General features: G+C 56.1%; 10 protein-coding genes across 10 annotated transcripts; 7 read left to right on the top strand and 3 right to left on the bottom strand.

Annotated features, from left to right (window-relative positions):
• Positions 1 to 440: 440 nt before the first annotated feature.
• KRP23_11021 (uncharacterized protein) lies at positions 441 to 941 on the top strand (the record flags this gene model as incomplete). Its single annotated transcript, XM_067881530.1, has 1 exon — positions 441 to 941. One exon carries the CDS (start codon positions 441 to 443, stop codon positions 939 to 941), a length of 501 nt encoding a protein of 166 aa, XP_067740831.1.
• A 954-nt stretch (positions 942 to 1,895) lies between these two features.
• KRP23_11020 (uncharacterized protein) lies at positions 1,896 to 2,888 on the top strand (the record flags this gene model as incomplete). The annotated part of the gene is made up of 1 exon (XM_067881529.1): positions 1,896 to 2,888. The coding sequence occupies one exon, from the start codon at positions 1,896 to 1,898 to the stop codon at positions 2,886 to 2,888; it is 993 nt and encodes a 330-aa protein (XP_067740830.1).
• A 752-nt stretch (positions 2,889 to 3,640) lies between these two features.
• KRP23_11019 (uncharacterized protein) lies at positions 3,641 to 4,603 on the top strand (the record flags this gene model as incomplete). The annotated part of the gene is made up of 1 exon (XM_067881527.1): positions 3,641 to 4,603. One exon carries the CDS (start codon positions 3,641 to 3,643, stop codon positions 4,601 to 4,603), a length of 963 nt encoding a protein of 320 aa, XP_067740829.1.
• Positions 4,604 to 5,873: 1,270 nt separating this feature from the next.
• Positions 5,874 to 6,707, top strand: KRP23_11018 (uncharacterized protein; the record flags this gene model as incomplete). Its single annotated transcript, XM_067881526.1, has 1 exon — positions 5,874 to 6,707. One exon carries the CDS (start codon positions 5,874 to 5,876, stop codon positions 6,705 to 6,707), a length of 834 nt encoding a protein of 277 aa, XP_067740828.1.
• Positions 6,708 to 8,269: 1,562 nt separating this feature from the next.
• KRP23_11017 (putative serine/threonine-protein kinase drkA) lies at positions 8,270 to 9,886 on the top strand (the record flags this gene model as incomplete). The annotated part of the gene is made up of 3 exons (XM_067881525.1): positions 8,270 to 8,278; positions 8,367 to 8,607; positions 8,682 to 9,886. The coding sequence occupies 3 exons, from the start codon at positions 8,270 to 8,272 to the stop codon at positions 9,884 to 9,886; spliced, it is 1,455 nt and encodes a 484-aa protein (XP_067740827.1).
• Positions 9,887 to 10,528: 642 nt separating this feature from the next.
• On the top strand, positions 10,529 to 12,270 carry KRP23_11016 (uncharacterized protein; the record flags this gene model as incomplete). Its single annotated transcript, XM_067881524.1, has 3 exons — positions 10,529 to 10,567; positions 10,636 to 11,459; positions 12,060 to 12,270. The coding sequence occupies 3 exons, from the start codon at positions 10,529 to 10,531 to the stop codon at positions 12,268 to 12,270; spliced, it is 1,074 nt and encodes a 357-aa protein (XP_067740826.1).
• A 126-nt stretch (positions 12,271 to 12,396) lies between these two features.
• Positions 12,397 to 12,903, bottom strand: KRP23_11015 (uncharacterized protein; the record flags this gene model as incomplete). Its single annotated transcript, XM_067881523.1, has 1 exon — positions 12,397 to 12,903. The coding sequence occupies one exon, from the start codon at positions 12,901 to 12,903 to the stop codon at positions 12,397 to 12,399; it is 507 nt and encodes a 168-aa protein (XP_067740825.1).
• A 373-nt stretch (positions 12,904 to 13,276) lies between these two features.
• On the bottom strand, positions 13,277 to 15,349 carry KRP23_11014 (uncharacterized protein; the record flags this gene model as incomplete). The annotated part of the gene is made up of 7 exons (XM_067881522.1): positions 13,277 to 13,678; positions 13,751 to 14,011; positions 14,075 to 14,256; positions 14,337 to 14,502; positions 14,576 to 14,842; positions 14,953 to 14,991; positions 15,062 to 15,349. The coding sequence occupies 7 exons, from the start codon at positions 15,347 to 15,349 to the stop codon at positions 13,277 to 13,279; spliced, it is 1,605 nt and encodes a 534-aa protein (XP_067740824.1).
• Positions 15,350 to 17,916: 2,567 nt separating this feature from the next.
• KRP23_11013 (uncharacterized protein) lies at positions 17,917 to 18,825 on the top strand (the record flags this gene model as incomplete). Its single annotated transcript, XM_067881521.1, has 1 exon — positions 17,917 to 18,825. The coding sequence occupies one exon, from the start codon at positions 17,917 to 17,919 to the stop codon at positions 18,823 to 18,825; it is 909 nt and encodes a 302-aa protein (XP_067740823.1).
• A 305-nt stretch (positions 18,826 to 19,130) lies between these two features.
• On the bottom strand, positions 19,131 to 21,461 carry KRP23_11012 (uncharacterized protein; the record flags this gene model as incomplete). The annotated part of the gene is made up of 2 exons (XM_067881520.1): positions 19,131 to 19,346; positions 20,313 to 21,461. 2 exons carry the CDS (start codon positions 21,459 to 21,461, stop codon positions 19,131 to 19,133), a joined length of 1,365 nt encoding a protein of 454 aa, XP_067740822.1.
• Positions 21,462 to 22,946: the final 1,485 nt, after the last annotated feature.

Genomic DNA, 22,946 nt, shown 5'->3' with positions numbered 1-22,946 from the left:
TGAGGTCGACGGGTGAACGGTGCGGCAAGGATTGGTGCGACCACCATTAAAATCAAGCGCCGGCGTAGGCAGAACCCGCCGGAGTAGGCAGTCAAAGAAGAGTGGAGTGACAACGATTGTAGCGATAAAGAAAGTGCCCGACATGGTGAATGGTACGTTTCGAGCTACATTACCCCCAGCTTTGATGACGAAGCTGATCTACATAGCGCGTTTGCCATGCTTGGATTTTGGAGTGGAATGTTGGAGGCACCACATGTAGTAAAACCAGGTTTATTTGGGTTTAGACACGAATTTAGACAGGATTTATACACGCACAAACAACGCGTTGCACCATTTGGCGGGAAATCTGCCGGAAAAATGCTGCGGGAACAGGTCCAGTACCTCCAAGGTGAACTCTGCATTGGATATTCCCGCGCCTTGGCTTCACTTCCTAGAAAACAATGTCCGTCCTGAGCTCATTCTCAAAAGTGCGTGACAGGAAGAAGACCAAGACGACGACAGCCTACAAGATGACCTGCCGTGGAACCAACCGAGCTGGCAGGAGGTGCGGAACTCGGTACGGCCTGAACGAAGAAGGTTACTGCGACTGGCATGGCCCGAATGTCGTCAAGTGCCGCGGCATTAGGAAGAACAGCGTCGAGCGCTGCAAAATCTCCGTAGGATTGAATGCACGCGGGTTTTGCAGATACCACAAGAAGCAAGACACAGCGGACCCCAACTTGGTGGACGCACCCTACGCTCATCAGTGCCTGGGCACAGCGTCGTCGACGGGCTCACGTTGTCTCAAGGATTGGGAAATTTGCCCCAACGGCTACTGCATTTATCATCAAACGCAGGTCAAGCCGCCACAGAGCCAAGCATCTCGCGAATACGTGGAGCGGGTGCGCGCTGGCTGGGCAGCGCAGGAAGAACGGCGCACGACACGCCGCAGTTTTCGTTAGCATCGTACGGATGAGCTGGTCATAACCAATCAATCAAAACTGCCATTTCACAACTAGATTGACATCTTTCGACTGACACTCTGACCAACAAGAGTGTTCATATCGTGGGAGACTTGCCGAGGCATACTCTGGCACGGTGAGCGTTGCCGCAACGACTGGATTTTGAGCTTGCGTGGAGTTTGCCGGTGTAACACGCGGACCAAGATCCTGAACTCGACGGCGGCGCAAGCTTTCAGTGCCTTTGTGTTGCATCGTCGACCGAGCGTCCAGTCCCAACCCGTCTGGACGCAACCATTCGTGCGTGACGGTGCTGCAGCGTCAGACATATGCAGTAGGTAGTTAGAATGGTTCTCAAACTTAGCGTTAGGTCCAACTACGAAGTTAGAGACGAACATTCTCGCTGTTTCCTACGGTTTTTGCGTTTAAATCTCGGTCTGAGCTTCACTGACTCACGCAAATCGACGAGGAGCGTTCTGTTAAACCACATGGAGATGACATCCTGGTCTCGCATGACCGGGCCGCTTCAACCTGCTCAACATTGCTCGATCTCGGGCTGGGACTTCCTGGCCACTACGGATGCAAAAGAATCCGCTGCCTTTACGCGGGGATATCGTCGCTGTACTCGTGACTGCCCGTTGTTTTGCGGCGGTGTTGTGGTCGTCAATACATGGGCATGCAAGTCGGGACTTCCGTCTTGCCACCTGTGTGCAGTGTGTGCAGGCCAATGCTATCGCGAGCTAAAGCGATGAAAGGTTCCGCATCGCATGGAGCCCCGGACTGCGCGAGCTGACCTGGGCGCAGGTCAAGAATGATCCCAAGCGATCCTACCTGTAGCGACAGCACCTGCAACTTGCTCCGGTCACAGCCCACGGCTCACTTCATTGCCCTCTGGGGGAAGCGATCATTTCCCATTTTGCAGTCTTCATCTGCCTAGTTCCACCACTTGCTGCAGATATGAACGTCCTCGTGCTAATTGCCAGCGGTACCATCGTGCTCTCCTCCGTCCCATTGGTGCTGGGCCACGGCTACATCGTCGACCCGGCCGCCACCTGGAAGGATGGCTACGCCGTGAACGGCTGGGGCAGTTCGATTGACAGCAGTATGTGGGGCTCCATCGATAGCTCCGTGTACGGCTACGGCACCACCGCCACCGTGGCGTTCTTCGAGGCCCAGTTCAACTCGTCGGGCTACAACTCACTGGGCCAATTCATCGAGACGAACCAGGTGCTGTACAGCGACAACATCGACGAGCAGTGCGGATATACCGTCTATGATGACACTGCCCGCCAGACAATGCCCGCCACCAACCTGACGCACACCGGGTTCACGCACCCCGGCCCATGTGAGGTCTGGTGCGACGACACGGTGGTGCTCTTCGAGTACGACTGCCAGGCCACGTACCCGGACATCCCCGCGGGCATCCCGTACGACGAGTCGCTCTGCGCGGACGCCAACCGCTTCACGATCTACTGGCTCGCCGTCCATGGCGCCCCATGGCAGGTGTACACGGACTGCGTGTGGCTCGATGGCGGCTCGGGCAGTGGGTCGGCACCTTCGTCTGTGGCGGAGACGGTGTCCTCCAGTGTCGCCACAGCACCCCCCACAACAAGCAGCGAGTCCACGGCGACGGCGACGACTGCATACCCCGATACGTCTTCTTCCTCCACCAGCAGCACTACCTCCACAACTACGACCGCACCATCGACGACCACGGCCACTTCAACTGCCTCTTCGGCGGCTTCGTCCGCTTCGACCACCACATCGTCGTCTTCAACGGCTAATGAGGCCGACGAGGCTTCCACTCCAACTACGACGTCTGCCTCGACGTCCACCTCGTCTTCGGATACCTCGACTGTCATCACCACTACCGCCCCAGCCACGGAATCATCGGAGGCTTCGGGAGCGTCGACGACAGCCAAATGTAGCCGCCGTATGCGCCGCGACTAGGCGGAATCCATGAAGACAAGTCCAAAAGTGTCGACATGTAGAATGTTCGTAATCGTTCACAACACGCTGTCGAGTCTCCATTGGATTGCGCGGCCGACCAGGTCTCTCGCAGAAAGAAGTCGCCGAAGAATCCGTCGGGACCAGGTAGAAGTCGGTGGCATGAACCGGGAAGCTGACCCTGTGCAGGAACGGCTCGGGTTCAAGGTGTGCCATCAGCACTCGTACTTTCGATACCCCTCCATATCTGATTCCCAAAATGACATTAGTAGCACTGTTTTGAACTCAGCCGCCCTAAATCCCTCTGAAATCGCTTTATGCGCATTGATGTCTGTACATTACTGGTCTCGCGCAATTTGCGCGCTTCCAGCTGTCGAGTATTATACATATAGCAGTCTGCCACATGTAGCAGAGACCGTGTCAACCGATAGCGAGTGACTTGAGCCTTCATTGGCGAATGGCATTGCTGGCGGCTGGTAACGATGAAGCTTTGCATCCCACAGCGTCATGCGCGCAAGACTGATCGCTCTCCATGCTTTGCATCCAAATTGCCCGACTTCTGTCGGCACTCTGATCCTTTACATCGTCACCGCCAACCTTCCAGCTGGCTGGATGGAGGGCACCCCTCCTTAATCGGGATCGACGCTGCACCGACATAATGCCGTCCGCTGTCCGTATCGACCTCCTTCCCGCCGGGCTCTTTTCATGCTTCACTCTCGAATTTGCAGCACCTCGCAGACAATCAGATCCGAAGCATGAAAGTCGTTGCTCTCATCGCCACTGGAGCCGCCGTCTTGGCGTCCGTTCCCGCCGTCGATGGTCATGCCTACATCGTAGACCCCGCCGCACAGTGGGCCGACGGCTACCCGAACAACGGCTACGGCAGCACTATCGACAACGAGATCTGGGGCGTGTACGACAACTCCAAGTACGGCTACGGTGTGAACGGTACGCTCAACTTCTTTAAGGCCACTTTCCCGGACAAGGGATACGACTCGCTCGGAGCGTTCATTGCCAAGAACCAAGAGCTCTACAGCAGTAAGACGGACCCCGACTGCGGACTCACGGTCTACAAGGACTCGGCTCGCTCCGAGTTGCCGGCGTCGAAGCTTACCTACTCGGGCTTCACGCACACGGGACCGTGCGAGGTCTGGTGCGATGACACCAAGGTGCTGTTCGACTACGACTGCCAGACCAAGTACCCGGCCATCCCCGCCACGATACCCTACGACGAGTCCAAGTGCGCCGATGCGAACCGCCTGACGATCTACTGGATCGGTCTGCATGGTGACCCGTGGCAGGTGTACACGGACTGCGTGTGGCTGAAGGGCGGCTCCGGAAGTGGCGCGGCTCCTTCGACTGTGGGTGCCGGTGCCTCCACTGTCGGCGGCTCCGGTTCCACTTCGACGTCGACCACGACTACGACCACGACTACGGCCCCGTCGACCAGTACGACAACGACTGCTCCCAGCACTGCCACGACTCCGGCGACGCCTACCTCGGGATCGGAGGAGACTGGTGCTGAAGCCTCCACTGCCGGGGTGGGCTCTACTGAAGCTTCTGCTGCTGGATCGGAGGCCTCTTCCGCGGCCACGACCCCAACGACCGTGGATACCGAGGCTCCTGCAACGGAGGCCCCTGCAACGGAGACTTCGACTACCGCCACGGACGCCCCTGCTACCACTGTGGAGAAGTGCGCCGTTCGTCGTCGCAATTAGATTTATTGAGCAAGAGTGCCGCCGTCGCCGACCACTGTGTAGATGTTCGTTTAAACCGTAAGTGTTGTCAATGTACAAGAAGCTGCACGCAGCATTCGCACATTTGCCTTTGTGGTGTTCGCACCGATCAAGTTGCATCCTCGAAAGTGGTGATTTCTTCATCAAAACCATCATTACTGTACTGTATTTTCGAGGATGCAGTATTCGATGGGCCAAGCCCCTGTCCTTACCGATGCAGATTGCATTCTCGGACACCAGCAGGCCGCACAGAGACGGCGACGATTTTCACCAGCAGCATCAGAGCTATCCTTTCGCCAACTGGCAACGTCGGGGGCAGAATGCTTCGGCACTCTACGCAAGTACAAGGCAAATGTATAATGTAAGCTTACGTGTAAAGTCTGAAAACCTTATTTTAACGCTGTTTTTTAAACAGCGCTTCACCAGGCTCTCAAAAAATAATAGTCTGGATCGTCGAAATCAGGGTATAAATATTATAACCACGTCCGGATTATAAAAGAACAACGAAGGTTCGGTCGGGATCACTAAGTTGGAGAATAGACCGTCGCGAGTCTTCCGCCACGACAGCTGCACTTAATTACGCCAGCCGCGTATCCGCGTAATTGGAGCTCACGGTGGAAACGTTCGAGGTTTCCACTGCGTACAGCGCACTACATGTACATGTAAATCCGATCAGAAGGAAGAGTCCACTGGAAGACCAGGTGAAGTCGGCGACATGACCTGGAAGACGGATCACTTGCACAGGTTTACTGTAAGCAATTCCACTTGGATCTGTATTATAGCATGGTACTACGTAGTAGTGCAGTCGCCTCTCTTTTACTAAAAGCACGCTCCCGGGAGCATAGCGGGCCGCCGGAAACAGTGGCTCTCTGTCAGAGAGCGATGGCGCTCAACGTCTTGGAGCAGTGGTTTAAAATCTGCAGCGTATTGTTGACCTCTCCTCACCACGTATTTATTCACATGTCAAAAGCCGAAATCCGCTACACGGTATCAGCGAAAGTGTGACGTTGGCTTAATGGCTCTCTCTCTCTTCCCTGTGGACTCCACAGGTGTGTTGGGACCCCATCTTGAGATTGCATGATCCTTTACACATGACGCCATCCTTCATGATAAGCTTAATAGCTGTTCGAATCGCCAGCACGAGTGTACTACACAAAGTATTGCTGTCCGTATTGCGCCCCCTCCCCCCGTGCGTTCAACGGGTTCGCCACTCTTGAATTTGCAGACACCAGCAGAGAAACAAGGTAGAAGCATGAAGGTCATCGCTCTCGTCGCCGTAGGAGCTTCAATTTTGGCCTCGGTGCCTGCTGTGCAGGGCCACGGGTACATCACGAAGCCTGCCGCGCAGTGGACTCAAGGCTACCCTTCTAACGGATACGGCGGCACTATCGACAACACCATTTGGGGCGAAGCGGACGGCTCCAAGTATGGCTACGGACCCAACGGCACCGTCAACTTTATCAAGGCTATGCTCCCCACGAAAGGCGGCGGCTCGCTGAGCGCCCTCATCGCCAAGAACCAGAAGCTTTACAGCAACGAAATTGACCCCGAATGCGGACTCACCGCCTACAAAGACTCCGCTCGCTCGGCACTGCCCGCATCACAGCTCGGGTTCACTGGTTTCACGCACCCGGGGCCGTGCGAGGTCTGGTGCGATGACACCAAGGTGCTGTTCGACTACGACTGCCAGGCCAAGTACCCGGCCATCCCCGCCACGATGCCCTATGATGAGTCCAAGTGCGCCAATGCCAACCGCCTCACGATCTACTGGATTGCCGTGCACGGTGCCCCGTGGCAGGTATACACGGACTGCGTGTGGCTGAAGGGCGGCTCTGGCCGCGGTGCGGCTCCCTCAGGCGGTGGCGCGTCGACCTCCACCTCAACCACGACCGCTACTACTCCTACGACCCGCTCGTCGACGACTTCGGAGGTCGCCGGCGAGGCATCTACTGGTGGAGAGAACTCGCCAACCTTTTCGAACACCATAACCGTGACCGCATCGCCCATTTCCGCCTCGTCGACGCAGGGGACCCCTGCGACGGAGGCCCCTGCTGCTGAAAAATGCCCCGTGCGTCGCCGCAAGTAAGCACAGATTTCTCAGCGAGAACGTTGCTGTTGTCGGCCACCACAGTAGAAGTCCGTCCTATCCCGGTATCCTTAAGTGTTTGTCAATGTACAAGAAGCTCCCACATGGTGTTTGCACTGATTGAACTTGGCGAGGGAATCGCACCGCCGAGGCGTTGATTTGAACAGGTCAACCCCACAGCTGCAGCAAGGTGATTAAACGATGTGATAGCTGTCGTTTTTTAGAACTGCTCGCATCAGCGCCATCAACTCCACGCGAGCCAACTGGTATTTCTCCCAGCCGTTATCATAAATTTTGCTATCCTTGGTGAACAAGCGAAACTGATGATAACGCTAGCAAATGTGTGACGTGTACTAGATCCTATGAAGGTTGGAGCCTTGGAGCCTTTACGTGTTGCTTGGATCGGAGAACAGCCTTTGTGAATGGGGCTGTTCGTAGTTGCTGTTGCGATGAACTGGGTTGTCGCTCTTGTAAGCGCCTTTCATCTTTGCGGATGTCAGGACCGTAACCGCGATTCCCTCCTCCTCCACGACGAACCAGCGTTTTCTCGCCACGCTATTAAGGCCAAAGGTGACGCTGTCCCCGCAACTAGAGTTTGAACGGCAGCGTTGCTGTTGAATCAGTGTGAATGACAAATTGACGGCTTGGTTTCCGCACTGATTCGTCTGCTTAGCCTCAACGCTGAACCACAACACGTTGAATATGTATGTCGAGCCAGAGCTGTCAGTACCGTAACAGAGGTGCTGCGGGTATTATGAGTTATGGCGAGATGGTCGTGGATAGCTTAGATCGAATTGCCCACCGCAACTTGTTCACATTCCTCGCCGCAGAAGGCCGATGTTCAAAACTAGATTTCCTGCGTTTCCAGGCTTGAGTCCAACGGATCCGCACCCACAACGTCAAAAGCTAACTACAATGTACTTGCATACCGAAATGAAGAACGAGCAAAGTGTTGTGCACCTTGTCAGGCGAATACAACTTTAGGACTGAGCTCCAAACCTCGTTGACCTGTAGCCTGCAGGTCGCCGTCCGTTCTGATCCCGTCTCGCGAGTCGGAAATTGATCTGCTGGGCATGGCTCCACTCGCATAAACGAGGGAGGAACTGGCTGCACGGCGTCGATCGCACCGCTCGGAGCGGCCGCGAGCACCTCTGCGAGGAAAATATCGCCTCTCCATAGCCTCGAACCTTCGCTCTCGATGGAGCAACGTACTCGCGACTCACGAGGCATGAGACGGCGCAATGGACATTGAAGCCCAAGGTGATCAGATCGTTCACATTGAGGAGGAGCTCACCTCCGCTCTGTTCCTTCTTGCCCACGCTAATGCAATATTTCGCTTTAGCCACATACAAACACCCAGTGAAGTGCGTTCTTATTGTAATAATCAGCGGCGCGGGAACCCAAGCTGGTCCGCCGCGACATCAGTCACGCCAGTCGTGCACCACCCGCTTATCACTTATCACTCCCCGGCCCACTATCGCGCTGGCCTTGTATTGCGTTGAGGTGCTGGAGGAATTTCCGCCCTCCAGTTCTCATTCGGTCACATTCGACCGTCGGTGACGATGTCGGAGGTGAGGAATTCCGTGTCGATTCCCCGCGGATGATCCCGACGCCCCGAGCTAACCGTTCTCTGTTCTTTTGCCTGTGCTTGCCGTCTAGAACAACGCCAACGCAGCGACCAACAGCCAAGGGGCCACTTCCACCAGCAACGCGCAGACGACGACCACGACGGATGGAAACACCCAAACCACCACAACAGACAGCAACACGCCTGCCACCAATTCCCCTGCCGCGACATCAGCAGCGTCCAATAACAACGGGCAGAATACCAACGGAGGATCTACAGCTACTGACAACGGCGGACAGTCTAATGGCAGTCAAGAGGGAGGAGCCCTCGGAAGTAAGCCCGAAGTCGAACTAGCTGAGACTTTGCTGTGTTGCTGACTGTTGTGCTCCGTTGTGCGTGTCGTGCAGTCCCCGTGATCGTCGGTATCGTGGTGGGCTCCGTTGCTGTGGTGCTCATGATTGCGGCCTTCGTTATTTGGTACAGGCGGACCAAACGGCCGAGGAGTCCTCGCTACGACACGACCGATCACTACACAGGCACGACCAGCAGTCGCAAGGAGTATGGAGACCGCGTCTACAGCCACACTATCCCCGTCGCCATACCCATCTCGGGCGGCGACTACTTTGACGAGATCACGAGCACGGAGATCCTTGGACGACGCAGCGAGATGGACGACATGATGACCGGCTCATGGGACGACCCGGAGATCCAGGAAGCTCGCATCCCGATGGAGAACCTGCGCGTCCAGCAGCTCATCAACCGCGGGGGGTTCGGAGAGGTGTTCCTTGGCACGTACCGAGGTCGTGCGGTGGCCGTCAAGCGCCTGCTGCCCGACCGACGCAAGAACATGCGCGAGGTCGAGGCGTTCATCGTGGAGATCAAGATCATGCTGTCCATGGACCACCCGCGCATCGTGGGCTGTCTTGGCGTGGCTTGGGAGTCGTGGACGGACATCTCGGCCGTCACGGAGTACATGGAAGGCGGCGATCTCCGCACGGTGCTGGAGCGGTTCGAGCAGCAAGAGCACCGCGCTCACGGCTTTGACGACGACAAGCTCAATATCGCTCTCCACGTGGCTCAAGGCTTGACGTATCTGCACGGGATGGACCCGATCGTGCTGCACCGCGACCTCAAGTCCAAGAACATCCTGCTGAACAAGAACCTGGACGCCAAGCTGACGGACTTTGGCGTTTCTCGCGAGAGCGCAGACATCACGATGACCGCTGGCGTCGGCACGTCGCTGTGGATGGCGCCGGAGGTGATGATAGGCGACCGGTACAACGAGAAAGCCGACATGTTCTCGTTCGGCGTGGTCTTGGGCGAGCTGGACTGCCAGCAGCTTCCGTACTCGCACGCGAAGGAGTCTGGCACAGGCCGGAAGCTCCCTGGTACGGCGATCCTGCAGATGGTGGCGGCCGGTCAGCTGCGGCTGGAAATGTCCGAGGCGAGTCCTAGTGGCATCTACGACTTGGTCATGGCGTGCACGTCGCTGGACCCTTCCGACCGTCCGACGGCCGCCGAGGCGTTCGAGCGATTGCAGTCGATCTCCAGGGAGACGCTCACCATCTCATCGCAAGGCGTTCGTGGTGAAGAGGAGGAGTTCGCGCTGTAGATCCGGTACATTTCGTCACGACGCAGAGACGGCAGCCAAGACAACCAGTTCGTCGCTTCAAGCGTAACACCCGAGGACAGACTGCATTGAACTCTCGTGATGGGAGCTGTGGCCGCCAAAGGGACAAGACGAACGAGGGCGTCGCGAAAATTTTGCACGGAGAACACCAAAAGTTTCCCTCCTTGGACACGAAGCGGAGGTGTGTGTACACTTTTACAGAGGGATTGGGTAGTAATTTAAAGGCATAACGTGTGCACTGGTTCCTAACGTTAGAAATATGTGGCTTCATGAGTCTGACCACCACAAAGCGGTGGGAAAGCACCAAAGTTTTTGTGCTCGAATTTGTGTTCGATCGAGTTGACGTTTGTCGTGAAAGTACGGCCATCCGGCGCCGCTATCCATACGATAATCAAGGGCGATGTGTTTTACCTGCGCTTTGGGGGTCAAGGTTGGACGATGCGGGCGCTCTGGACGCGTCAGCTTGTTTCCCGGATGGCCTTTCGTGCGGTGCAGAGTGCAGAAGTGCGGGCACTTTTTTCATAAGACGACAGACCGAGGGTCGCAGCAAAGTATTGATTCGGTGGGGCAGTACAGTAACCTTTTGCCCGCCCTCAGTCCCTCTTTTCCATTCCGCCCAAGACAATGAAGGAATTCTCGCTGGAGTCGTTGAAAAATGACACGGTGTGTATTCACTTTGGGTTACAGTAACGTACAAGTGTCTAATGCCATTGCTGTGCATGTAAACGCAGGAAGATGTGGTGGGTAGGGTGAAGGACACGCTGTTCGGAAGCGGCAGCGGTGATGGCTCCGGCAACTCGAACAGGAAGGAAAAGCCGGAGCCGACCACCAGAACGCCGTCGATGCCTACGAAGTCGACGACGGATGACTCGGTATCGACCGAGACCGACTCGAAGACGACGAAAGCGCCTCGGTCTACAACGCAGAAGACCACGGATGAAAAGCCCGAGAAGTCCGGCACTAAGACACATTCCGGAAGCACGGGCGACTCCTACAGTTGGGACTATTTTGAAGGTTCAGGTGTGACGACGCCAGCGCCAGACTCCACTACTGCGTCCCCGTTCACGATATTGCCAGCTGCCCCTACGGTGCCACCTACGCCGACACCAGCGGCCACTGCGAATTCATCGGCGTACGAATCCACCCAGCAGATCTCAACGTCTAACAGCTCCACCTCCCTGCCCGGAGGAGCCATCGCAGGTGTCGTCGTTGGTGCGGCCTGCGTCATGTTTATGATTGCAGCTTTCGTGACGATGAAGAAGCGAGCTGCGAGCCAGCGGTTCTCACTGAGCAAGTTGCCTTCCGTGTTCGGAGAATCGCGGGCCGTGCCGCTTGCTACTTCCCGACTGGCCCCCCCGGGTACATTCGGCAAGCTCAACAGCGGCCGGAGCGAGATGGACGACCCCAACATGAGCGGCATTTTCACTATTAGTCGTGACGATCCGTTCACGCGGCGACACATGCGCAAGGGCGGCATTTGGGACGACCCGTTGCTTGTCGCCGCGCGCATTCCTCTGGAGAAGATCCGCATTCAGGAACTCATCGCTCGCGGCGGGTTCGGACAGGTCTTTCTAGCAACTTACAACGGCCAAACGGTGGCCGTGAAGACGCTACTGCCAGAGACGGCCAAGGACATGACCGAGATCAACGCGCTTTTCGCGGAGACCAAGGTCATGGCCAAGCTGGAGCACCCGTGCATCGTCAACTTTATCGGAATCGCGTGGGAGTCGCTCAGTACCATTTGCTGCGTGACGGAGTACTTGGTGGGCGGCGACCTCCGCGCTCTGTTGAACAGCTTCCAGGACAACCACACGCGCCCTCGGGGCTACGACCACGACAAGGTGCAGATCGCGATGGACATTGCCCACGGACTCACGTATCTGCACTCGATGGAGCCCGATATCCTCCACCGAGACCTCAAGTCGCGCAACGTACTGCTCACGTCGCACCTGAACGCGAAGCTCACGGACTTTGGCGTGTCTCGAGAGCGCTCGGACGGTTTAATGACGAATGCAGTCGGCACGTCTCTCTGGATGGCGCCCGAGGTCATGATAGGGGGACACTACGACGGCAAGGCCGACGTGTTCTCCTTTGGCGTGCTGCTGAGTGAGCTCGACACGCATCTGATGCCTTACGCCAACGTACGGAACTCCAGCGGACGCAAGCCTACGGAGGCTGCTATCCTGCAGATGGTGGCCGTGGGCACCCTGCAGGTCGAGTTCTCCCGCGACTGCCCGCTGGAGCTACTGACACTTGCACACGCTTGCATCTCCGTGGACCCCAAGGACCGGCCTACTGCCGCTGACGCGCTGTACAAGCTGCACCTTGTCCTCAAGACGTACGAGGAGCAAGAAGTGACGCTGTAGACGGAAGCTGCAGCCCATTTAGATAGTTAACGATATGAAGTTATGCCAACCACCACCACCCGACAACTCATGACGCAGCTTCATTGAAAAGCAAAGAGAGACTACCACCACTGCTCAACTTTGCCGTTAGACGCGCGTGCCTGCGAGGTCGATGACCTTGTACGGGGCGTCGTTCATCCCCAGTTTGCCGTCGGCCAGGTCCAGTTCGGCCGCAGTTTTCTTGGTGCGGTAGTACTTGACACGGTAGACCACGACGGGGACGAAGACCAGCAGCGATACGGCCAACAGCAGCCACCCGACCCAGGCCGTCGAGGTGCTCTCTTTGCACTGGTCTAGGATGTCCGAGGTGAGCGTGGTGGAGCCGAACACGATGCAGTCGCCCAGGTCCATCGCGCGCAGCTCGTTTATGGCGGCCATGCAGTCCGAGTCGTCGCACAAGGTGCTGGTGAAGTTGACGGGCATGGACTGCGCCAGGACGTTGTACAGGTCGATGCAGCCCGGGTAGTACTCGTTGGCCACTTCGATGACGGCCGTGAAGTCGCACAGCGTCCCATTGCCACTACTGCCATCGTCGGCACGAATTGCGGCCAGAACGGTCACGACGGACACGACGAACTGGAGGAGGCGCTGCATTGCGATAGCAACTTCGGAAGTGGCGAGCAAAGCGGCGCCGGTCGATCTCGGCAGCTGAGACCGGTGGCTTGCAAGCGGGTGACGCCGAATACGAGCGCCGCGGGGATTGGCAGCGAATGTTGAAGTTGTCGAGGTATCTGCAGCCCCTCCTCCATTTGTTCTCGATGTAGCCATCCACTCGCTGTTCGTGCCAGTCGTGACATGGCTCCATGAGCAAGCCGCAGCGCCTCTGCCAGAGTCTGTCTGGAACGCATCTCGAATTGCTGTGGCCTCTCTAGCGAAGCCCTGTATGGTACTTCTCACCCAATCTGCTAACTATGACGTCTGATCGGCTATATAAACTGTATTGTACTGATGGTATAGCGTGCTGCCACTAAAGCTTTCGTAGGTTCAGGAACCCCTGGGCCTTCTCGTCAAGGTCGTACGAGATAGAGACCAGCGCTCTGGCCGGTAGTGCTAGGAAGACGTCAACTGCTAGACCGGCAACATTACCAGCACTATGATGCAGACGTCTAACAACCGGTTGACCACATGAAGGCGCCTCTTTCGCCTCTGCCGATGAGCGCAGGAGCACAGCCGGCTCGCCGTTCACAAGAACTTGGATAGCGGGGGAGTAGTTGGTGAAGAACGCAGCCTGGAGGTGATAAAGCCCTGGCAAGGGCAGCCTAACTTCGTCGGAACCGAACTGCCACAGGAAAACGTCAGCGTTCGTGTTCACCACTTGAGAGCTCCATGGAATCGTCTGCTTTGCGCTGGGACGACCTTCTTTCCAGATCTGACGAGCATAATGGTGTCATTGTGCGGCTTTCACAAAAGTATGTACTCTGCAATGACAAGAAGCACTTACGTAGCGGGCCTGGTAAATTTCGCTGCGTAGCTGACGCGTTAGGGCTTGTACCTGCCGGTTCATCGTGTCAAGCTGAGATGTGCTCGCAAATTCACCAGCCGCTGCGCTCTCCACTTGCTGTCTTGCTTTCTGCAGGTCGTTTAGTGTTGACTGTGCGTCTAGCAGCTCTTTCGCGTCCGCAACCGTCATTTTCTCGTCCACAACTCGCTTCAGTGCGGCCAATTCGTGTTGGATGGACTCGGCAACTGAGAGGAAGTTGTGCTGGTGAGCAAGCACTGTTAGAAACAACGACACTTTGCGAAACCAAACGCATCTCTGTCGTACCATGTTCTGCTTCACTTGCACAAGCTCTAACCTTTCCACCTTGGCCTCGTTGAGATGCCGTAGCTGCTCCATTTCGTCCATTGTGCTCTCTTGGGATCGCTGAATGCTGTCCATGAGAGCACAGGTGACCTCTTCCACCCGAGCACTGTCGGCCTTTTCTGCGAGCTGCTTCCAGGCATCCACTGCAGTTGCGAACGGTATCAGTCAAGAGCAATTAGCATACCCTACTGTCTGCGTGGTGTCCTGTAACCCAAGAACGTACTCGTATCCATTTTTCGAGTGAGAAGCTTCGTAACCTCGCTCTTGGAGAGCTTCTGCCCGATGGCCAACAACAATTCTTGCCGCCAGCCTGTAAGCCGCTTCTCCACTCTGATTTCCAATCCTTGGACATCCTGAGAGATTCGTGTAAGGTCTTCATGAATGGCGTCCTACCAGAACCCACTCCACAAACGCACATTTAAAACGCGAGCACTCCAAATCTCTCACGCTTGGACGGCGCACCTCTTCTCCTTCAGGAGTTGGCGCAACTTCCTTCATAGCAGGCACCAGTGCAGTTTCTTTCGTCGTTTGACCTTCTGCCAGCTTGTTCTCTAGGGCCTCCACCTTCTTCGCCATCTCTTGCCGTAGCTTCGTCAACTTGTCTTCATCCGATACACGTGTCGACCTGAACTTCAAGTCGTGGTCCTTCAGCTGGTCCTGCGTACTTTCGATCAACTGATCCACCCTCCCCTCTAGTTTACAGCATCGCTGCTCAAAGCTCTGCTCGACCTGCACACACCGCTAAACGGAACCAGTTAGCCTCGCTCTCTTGCTAATTTCCTGCTTCCAGCACCTCTACTAGCCTTAATAAGTGCGTCCTCCTGCTGCTGAGCTCTGACCGTCGACTCCTCTTGAGCCTGTTGCATCATCGTCTGCTGCTGCACGAAAGCACACCCAACAATCAGCAAAACCTAGCGCAACGTCGTCCAAGACAGCAAACTTCGCCACCTCCTTTCGCAGCCTCGATGCTCGGCGCTTCATCTCCGCACGAACGCGTTCTTCCAACGCATCCATAGTATTCGAACTAGCCGCCGCTGACTGGAGACGCTCCAAGTCACCGATGCGATGCTGTAACTTTTGGATCGTTCGACTCTGTTCTACCAGCGCACGGGCTACCAGCTCGAAAGACTCGGGTAACACAGTCTGCACATTCCGCCACTTGCGCTCGCTCTGCAGACTCGTCGTCAGCGTCTTCAGGACGTCGCCCCCGGCTCCACCTTCCGCTGTTGCAGCCATGGACGATACGACTTGGTCTTTGTCCTATTTCACTGTAGAATTCGGAAGGTGACGCTTCATGAACTTGGTACCAATTCCGACAGAAGATTTTATTGATTTAGCGCTGCTCCTTCGTAGTGATCACCCTCCTGCCAAGCAACAGGTGGGGCTGTTGCGGAAAACATTGTACCTCTCGGCCTTTTACAAGCATCCCACGACCTGAGAGTCGAAGAGCAAAGAAAGCTGTACTGACTGTAGTGCAATGTGTCTACTACACGCAGATATGGCACACTGCGAAAAAAAATAGCTACGTGATGGAGACGACGGTCGCCTCCGATATTCTCAATTGGCTTTCGTTCCGAAATGTAGGCATCTCGATGCGATTGAGAGGTTGACCTCAAATGCGACTGGGAGCGACAGCCACGGCTTTGACGAAGGTGCTACACGAAATGCATATAAGTTGGACCAATCGTTCAACCAAGAACTACCAGCAAGCTGCATCGAGTTGCTCCAATGCGTACTAACGTTTGTAGTAGCGGCGGGCAACCAGGATGCCCCCAAGCTGGAAGCAGAGACCGACGATAGCGTCGCCCGCCAGGGGCTCATGTTGGCGAGCGCTAGCGGCCACACCGGCGTGGTGAACTTCCAACTGGAGAGTGGCGTGTCCGTAGACACTACGTCGCGCGCTCATCGCCACCGCCTTGGCCGGTAATCACGTCGTGGCGAAGCTGCTGCTGAGCCGAGGCGCGTGTATCAACAATCAGCGGCCCGACGGCTACAACGCTCTGCGGCTGGCCTGTGAATACGGCCGCGTGGAAACGGTGCGTAGGGCGGCGCGTCAGTTAATATAAACAACGATGAGGGCTGGACGCCCGTCATGACGGCGGCTCAGTTCGGCCACGACCAAATACTGGGTCTGCTGCTGGACAAGAGGCCCCGCGTGAACGCGCGGCGCCCGAATAAATGCACTGCGCTCTACGTTGCCAATGAACACGGACAGGCGACCGCGGCGCGGCTGCTATTGAAGCACGGAGCGGGCATTGAGATGGAGGACGACGAAGGCATGCATGACGCCCCTTATGGCTGTGGCCTGGATGAACAATGCCCAAGTGACGCTGTCGATGAGGTTGTATCGCAGGTGCTGCTCGTTAGATTCGCCGTCGAAGTCGCCGACCATCCTCGAGGTGTGGCCATCGATTGCTTAACAATCTCCGTTCGCGCGCCCTCCTGTGTATATCTTGCAGTTCTAATCCGAAATACTCGTTCACCAGCACGTAGGACAAACATCTATCCGTGCGTGTGCTGGTCCGAGATGCAGCTGAAGCTGGCCAGCACCGGCAGGCTCCTGACCACCGCTGATTTGCAGCCGGCGTTGTCACACGTCGAGGCTACCTTCATCGTTAGGACATGCCGCGCGCATGATTTCTATTGGGCTTAGAACTAACGATCGAAGTGATGATGGTTGAAAGCAACATTATCCAAGATAAGCGTTGCGGTTGTTTGTCGAATTGGAGAATGAGCGGCGATGGATTGATCTGAGATGTGAGGGACGAGCGAAGGAGCAGAGCAACCAAAAGATGTTGATTAAAGACCCAATTCGGAATATTCCACTTGATCACTATCAGAAGAAAAACAAAGCGAGCATTCGTGCTGCAACCGAAAAAAAAACACAATAAAAAGCAAACGATGAATGAGACCGTGCCCGTGAACCCGGGTAAATGAGACGCGCTCAATCTCAACTTCCGTGTGTGTTTTGATTTGTTTTGGTAACTGTTTTGAAAGGCGAATCTAAGTCTCAAGGTAAAATACCCGTTTTGATTTTTCGCGAGTGTCAATGTCGGTGGATGGCAGCTCCGAATTGGTAGCAATGGATAAATCGATCGATCGCTTCGTTTATTCTTTGATTCGACAAGCAGTAGCCAACAGCTTGAACATTCAAGCCCGATGCCTCGTACGTTAGGATACCACGCTAACGCGACATTTTCCTCAGTTGTCACTGTGGCGCTCAATTTGAACGCTATGGGACAGACCACAGAAGCCTTGGGCTCGCTTTGTGTCTACAGGATGAACAGGTGGTGGGCACATTTCCTCGTCGGCGCAATGCGAACAAACAGAACGTGCACCGTTGACTCTACGGTAGGTACAAGTCCTCTGTCAACACAGCCACTGGTCGTTGCGTATTTGATCGATATTCCATCATTCATGTCGTCGAAGTGGAATTGTGGCTTGTTGGGCCCCGTCGTAGTCATTCTGAAGAGTGGTAGGTGTCTACAACGCTGTAGCCTTATTCAAGCGAAATTTCGTGTGCTCGTACAGCACGTCCAGTATAGGGTAACCATGAAGTCTCGAGTCATCTTTGGTGGGCCCCACAAAGTTCCCTATTCAGCCAAATGGCAGCCACGTTCAACCATTCTTCCGTTGCCAAGTCAATGGCAACCACCAGACCGAAAAGTGGAGCCTCACTACTACGGCAACTCTTTCCATGCTGTCCATTAGGTTCTTGGTGATGCCTATTCATCGGTTCCCGCAGTCGACCCTCGCCGATCTTATTGTCAAACTTTTCGTTGACCGATTGGGTCGTCGTCGCAATGGCGTTCACTCTGCAGACTGTGCTCGTCCTGATCGCTGCTCTCGCCTCGTCGACTGCTGCGGAGACGATGGCAAGTACAATTGTCTATGCAAACAGTGACTGCTCCGGGACTCCGCTGGTCGTGTCGGTCGTGGAATCTGTCGACTGCGAGGCGCTCGAGTGCAGCCTCTTCACCACGAACGGCGTCACGTACTCCACCTCCACGACCTGCGTGAGCGCCGATCGTGAGACGTACGTGGGCGGTGTGTTCGCTAGCCTCAGTTACCTACTGGTCGAGACGTTCACGATAACATGCAAACTCTTCATGGGCGCCAACGCGTTCTTGGCTTCCGGAGAGTGCCAAGTTGCCGACAGTACCAGCGACAACGGGGTCATTGCTACGGTGAATGAAGACGGATCCGCAAGCCTTGAGATTTACACTGAAAGCACCTGTAGCGGCACTCCGTTTCTCAGCTCCACACCCGACAGCGACACGGTGTCGAACCATTCATGCTACGGGAACTACAACGCGTTTTACATTGGCACGGGCTCAAGCACTTCCAGTTCCAGCGGCGGCGATATTGCTACGAGTACCAGTTTGAGTGTCACCGACGGCTCCACCAGCTCTCAAAGTCTGACCAGCACCCAGACTTTTAGTAGCAGTGGAAGTGTTTTTGTGGGCGACGATCCTGTTGGAAGTGGGTGTGGTGATGTTGGTACACCGATAAGCGCCTCGAAATGTGAAGACAACTCGGATGCTGTCGGGAGCACTACGGCGTCAATCACCCCTTCTGAAAGCTCAAGCGGCATCAACACTGGAGCTATCGTTGGTGTCGTCGTTGCCTACATCATGCTCTGTGTGGCTGCATGCATCCTGTGCTTTGAACGAGTGGAGCGGTTTGCTCGCCGACTCGGGTTGAGAAGATAAGGCTTTCATGAAAGACCGTACAGACCCAAGAGAGCCACAAGCTCAACAAGCGATCACTCGTACGAGTACAACTACATCGGGTTTATTCAGGGTGTATATAAGATGCCAGGATGGCAGGTTCGGTAGCAGCAGCGGAGGTTCTGGGTCAAGGGCAAGCAATGGCTTCGTCATCTCTCGGGATTCCCACTGCCGAGACCATACGAGCGTTTTCGTGTGAAGCGTACGCTGCGTAGGAGCCTTCATAACGCGGAAGCGGATATATTGTTCGCACACTCGTCGTGAGGAACGTCCCTCTTCTTATAGGTTCATTTCGCGTTGACTGCTTTCTTTGCCTCTTGTGCCAGCACCGTCTGGAGCGTCCGGAATGCCTCAGCTGCAGACGGACGCTCCGTCGGGTCGATGGCAGTGCACGCCGTACCAAGCTGCGCCACTCCCTTGAGAGCCTCTGGCGAAAATTCGACGCGTAGTTTGCCCATGGCCACCATCTGCAGGATGGCCGTCTCGGGCATTTTGCGTCCATTCTGGTTGTTCATCTTTGCGTGCGTGTAAGGCGACTGCTGCGAATCCAACTCGGACAGCACCACCCCGAACGAGAACATGTCGGCCTTGTCATCATATCGCTCTCCCATCATCACCTCCGGCGCGATCCACAGCGACGTGCCGACTCCTGCGGTCATGGTGCGGTCTACCCGTTCACGAGACGCGCCAAAGTCGGCCAGTTTCGCGTCTTGGTTCTCGCTCAGCAAAATGTTCCTGGACTTCAAGTCGCGGTGGATCACGGACGGGGTCAACGAGTGCAAGTAGGCGAGTGCGTGGACGACGTGCGTCGCGATCTTCACTTTCACGTAGTCGAAGCCAACCGGGAGGTCGTTGTCAGCGCGGTCACTTAGCCACGCTCGCAAGTCACCCCCCGCCATGAACTCCGTCACCACGCACAAGTCCATCAAGTTGTTCCAGGAGACACCGATAAACTGCACGACGCGGGGGTGGTCCATGACCGTCATCATCTTGACTTCCGTAAGGAACTCCGTCACGTGGCGCGTGCTCTTCCGCGTCTCCGGGAACAACATCTTCACTGCCACCGCCCGCCCCTCGAAGGTGCCCTTGTAGACCTCACCGTACCCGCCGCGGCCGATCAAGTCTTCGACGAACACGTCGTCGCGCGGGATTCGAGATCGCAAAACGATGTCGTCTTCACAGACGCTATCTGCAGTGACCGGACCGCGTAGCCTCTGGGCGTGAATGGGCTGGGGCTTGACTACGTTGGTCTGCTGGTCGTTGCGAACCCTGTCACTCGGTACCGGGTCACTGGGCGGGCGATGGCTACGCACCTCGTCGCCCCGCATTCGGTCGCTCCGTACAGGGTCGCTAGGCATCCGTTCCCGATCACGCCGCACGTGGTCACTACGGTCACTCCGCGGTTCCCCGCGCTCTTTTCGCTGCCGTTCCTTTCGCATGCGTTCATTTTTCAGACGGTCACTACGCACCGGGTCGCTGTGAATGGGGTCGTTGCTCAAATCTTGACGCTGCAGCCGGTTCCCACGCACTGGCGTAGTGCGCAGCTCGTCGGTGTGCAGTCGGCCACTGCGGCCGATCGAATCCCCGCGAAACCTGTCACTGCGCAACCTGCCACCACTTCGCAGCTCCTCGCCCCGCACCTTCCCACTTCGCTGCTCTTCCTTTCGATACTTGTCCTTATGCAACGGGGTTCCCCGTAGCTCGTCACTCCGCAGAGGGTCGCAACGCAGCTCGTTACTGCGCAACGCCGCGGAACCTCCGGTGTGCGAGCTGAAAGTACTTCTCTGCTCGCTCACGGGAGACATATCTGGAGCGTACCGTTCCTCGTTTTCGTGCTTGTCGCTCACCGCCAGCGCAACGTCGGGGGTGGCACGACTGCTGCCTCCTCGCTTCTGCTTCAGCTTCGCGCGGCGCATCTTGCAGAAGATAAGCAGCGCGGGGAGGATCACGATGGCCAGACACGCTACGACGATACCAAACAACGCACCCGTGCTCATCTTGGAATCATGGGACGTCGACACAGCTGTCGTCGAATTGGAGCCGCTGCCGCTGCTGCTGGAGCTTGCAGTAGTGACCCCTGAATACTCCGACGTGTAAAACTTGTTGCGACCCATGTAGCAGACGTCGTCTTTGATGGTGGAGGCGTTGAGGTCGAAGACCTGCGCCTTGGTCGCACACGCCGAATCATTGTAGATGGTCATGTACGCCGAGCCATCGTTGAAGAGCGTGGCGATCTCACTGCGGGTGCCTACGTACGAAGCCAGCTGACAGGTCCCGGCAGCGAGGAAGATGTTCGAGCGCACGTACGACTGGCACCCGTCCTCCTCGAAGCCGTCAATCATGAGGTACTTGGAGCCGCTGAACAACTGCGACGTGTACTCGAAGCGGTCGGTGGCGCACCGCTCCGCGTAGTAGTACGACGAGTTGTTGATCTCGACAGCGCTGCACGAGTCGGTGTTCTCTGTGCAGGTCGTGTTGGTCACCTCCAGCGTCACCACCAGCGGCGTCGACGCGCAGTTGGCGTCCGAGTAAATTTCGACCGTCGAGTAGTCCGCGTGCACGACCAACCCGCCGCTCGTCGCCAGGGCAAGCGCCCCGAGCCATGGCGCGCGTAGCATGTCAACGCCTACGACACCGCTCGTTTTCGTGCCTTCCACTGAAAACGGAGACCGAGGGGCTGACCTGGTCGATTTGATCTGCCTTTGAGCGCGCGGACTGTCTACGTGTGTCGGCGCCAAGAGCTCCGACTCGAGCTCGAGCCCCCGATCATGGTCCTCCCTTCTCTCACCCGAGCTGAACTTTCAAGAGCTCCTTCTGGTGGCCTATCCACCTGGACGGTTCGGGTTCTAGAGCTGCAGCTGGTCCTCGGCGGTGCCGCGAGGAATTGCACGAACAGCATCAACTGCGTGACTCGTGGACGTGCACCATCGCAGCCGTGTGCGGAACAGATCGAGCAAAGCAGTCTTGCGGTGGGGCGATCGATGAATGCGTGTGTTTTGAAGCGTTGCAGCTTGAACGGCTGTGCTCCATGGCAACAGGAGATCTCGTCATGCTAACTGGAAGGTGGGAGCGCCTTGACCCAACGCTCCACCTTCACCTACCAGCCGCAATAGCTCGAGCTGAGAGAGCTGCATGGACGTGTCCGTTGTCGATTTGTTGAGTTCCAGACGCGGTGGGTCGTGGCAGCGACCCGCTATCCTCGCTCGCTGCTCCTTCCAACAGGCCAACCCCAACGCCTACCAATTCGGTGAGCTAATGGTGTCCGCAACGACAGAGGGCAAAGCATAGGTATTAAAACTGACAAACTTCGGTGGGGCTCGTTGTCTTGTCACAATGGCCACAGTTGCGAGTTCGTGCAGGACAACGAAATCGAGACCGGTCCGGTCCATATCGTTGACTGTACGTGTACATGCAGTGCGTTTGTACGACTAGTTTTTCCGATGATCACGTTGGCAATGATCACTTGGGGGGTGTTGCATCACGATGTTGCGACTTCTTGCCCCAGGAGTCTTGGCAGGACAGCTTGTCCTGGTGGAACTCGAATCGTTCACTTCAGCTTCTGGTCAATCGCTGCCAGTCCGACGATCAGAAGGGGCTTTCGGTTCGTCCGGCGAGACTTGCTGGTCGACACCTGCTTGGGCTTTGGCGCCGTCAGCAATCTGCAGCATGGAGAGTGAAGTGCCTGAGCAAAGCCATTTTGCACTTGAATCATGTGTCTCTCCTTTTCAGCGCAAGACCAGCCGAAATACTGCTATGGAGCCCGTTAGATTCATCTTTTCACGGTGCACTACAGACTCCGTTCACTGCCAAACACACCACGTCTTACTGTTTATGACGACAGCTGAACAAGTATCAGTCACCAGCTCGTCCCAAAGCAAAATTTGGGGCCACATCCACGGATAATGAACTGCAGAAGCTCAAGCGCAAGACGACCAAGTCCCAAAGGGATGCAGCCCGGAGAAAGGGGTAATGTAAAGGACTAGAAGCCACGAGTTCATTTCCATCTTTGCCAGATCAGCGCGAAAGAAGTGCATCAAAGTGCCACGCGAATACAAATTTCGATGATATTGTGCAAACTCTGCAGTACAAGCGATTCATCGAGC

This window comes from Phytophthora ramorum (genome assembly GCF_020800215.1).
Source record: "Phytophthora ramorum isolate Pr-102 chromosome Unknown Phyram_PR-102_s0011, whole genome shotgun sequence".
Lineage (NCBI taxonomy): Eukaryota > Oomycota > Peronosporomycetes > Peronosporales > Peronosporaceae > Phytophthora > Phytophthora ramorum.
Note: the sequence above shows the minus strand (reverse complement) of the source record. Positions and strands in the feature narration are given on the sequence as shown.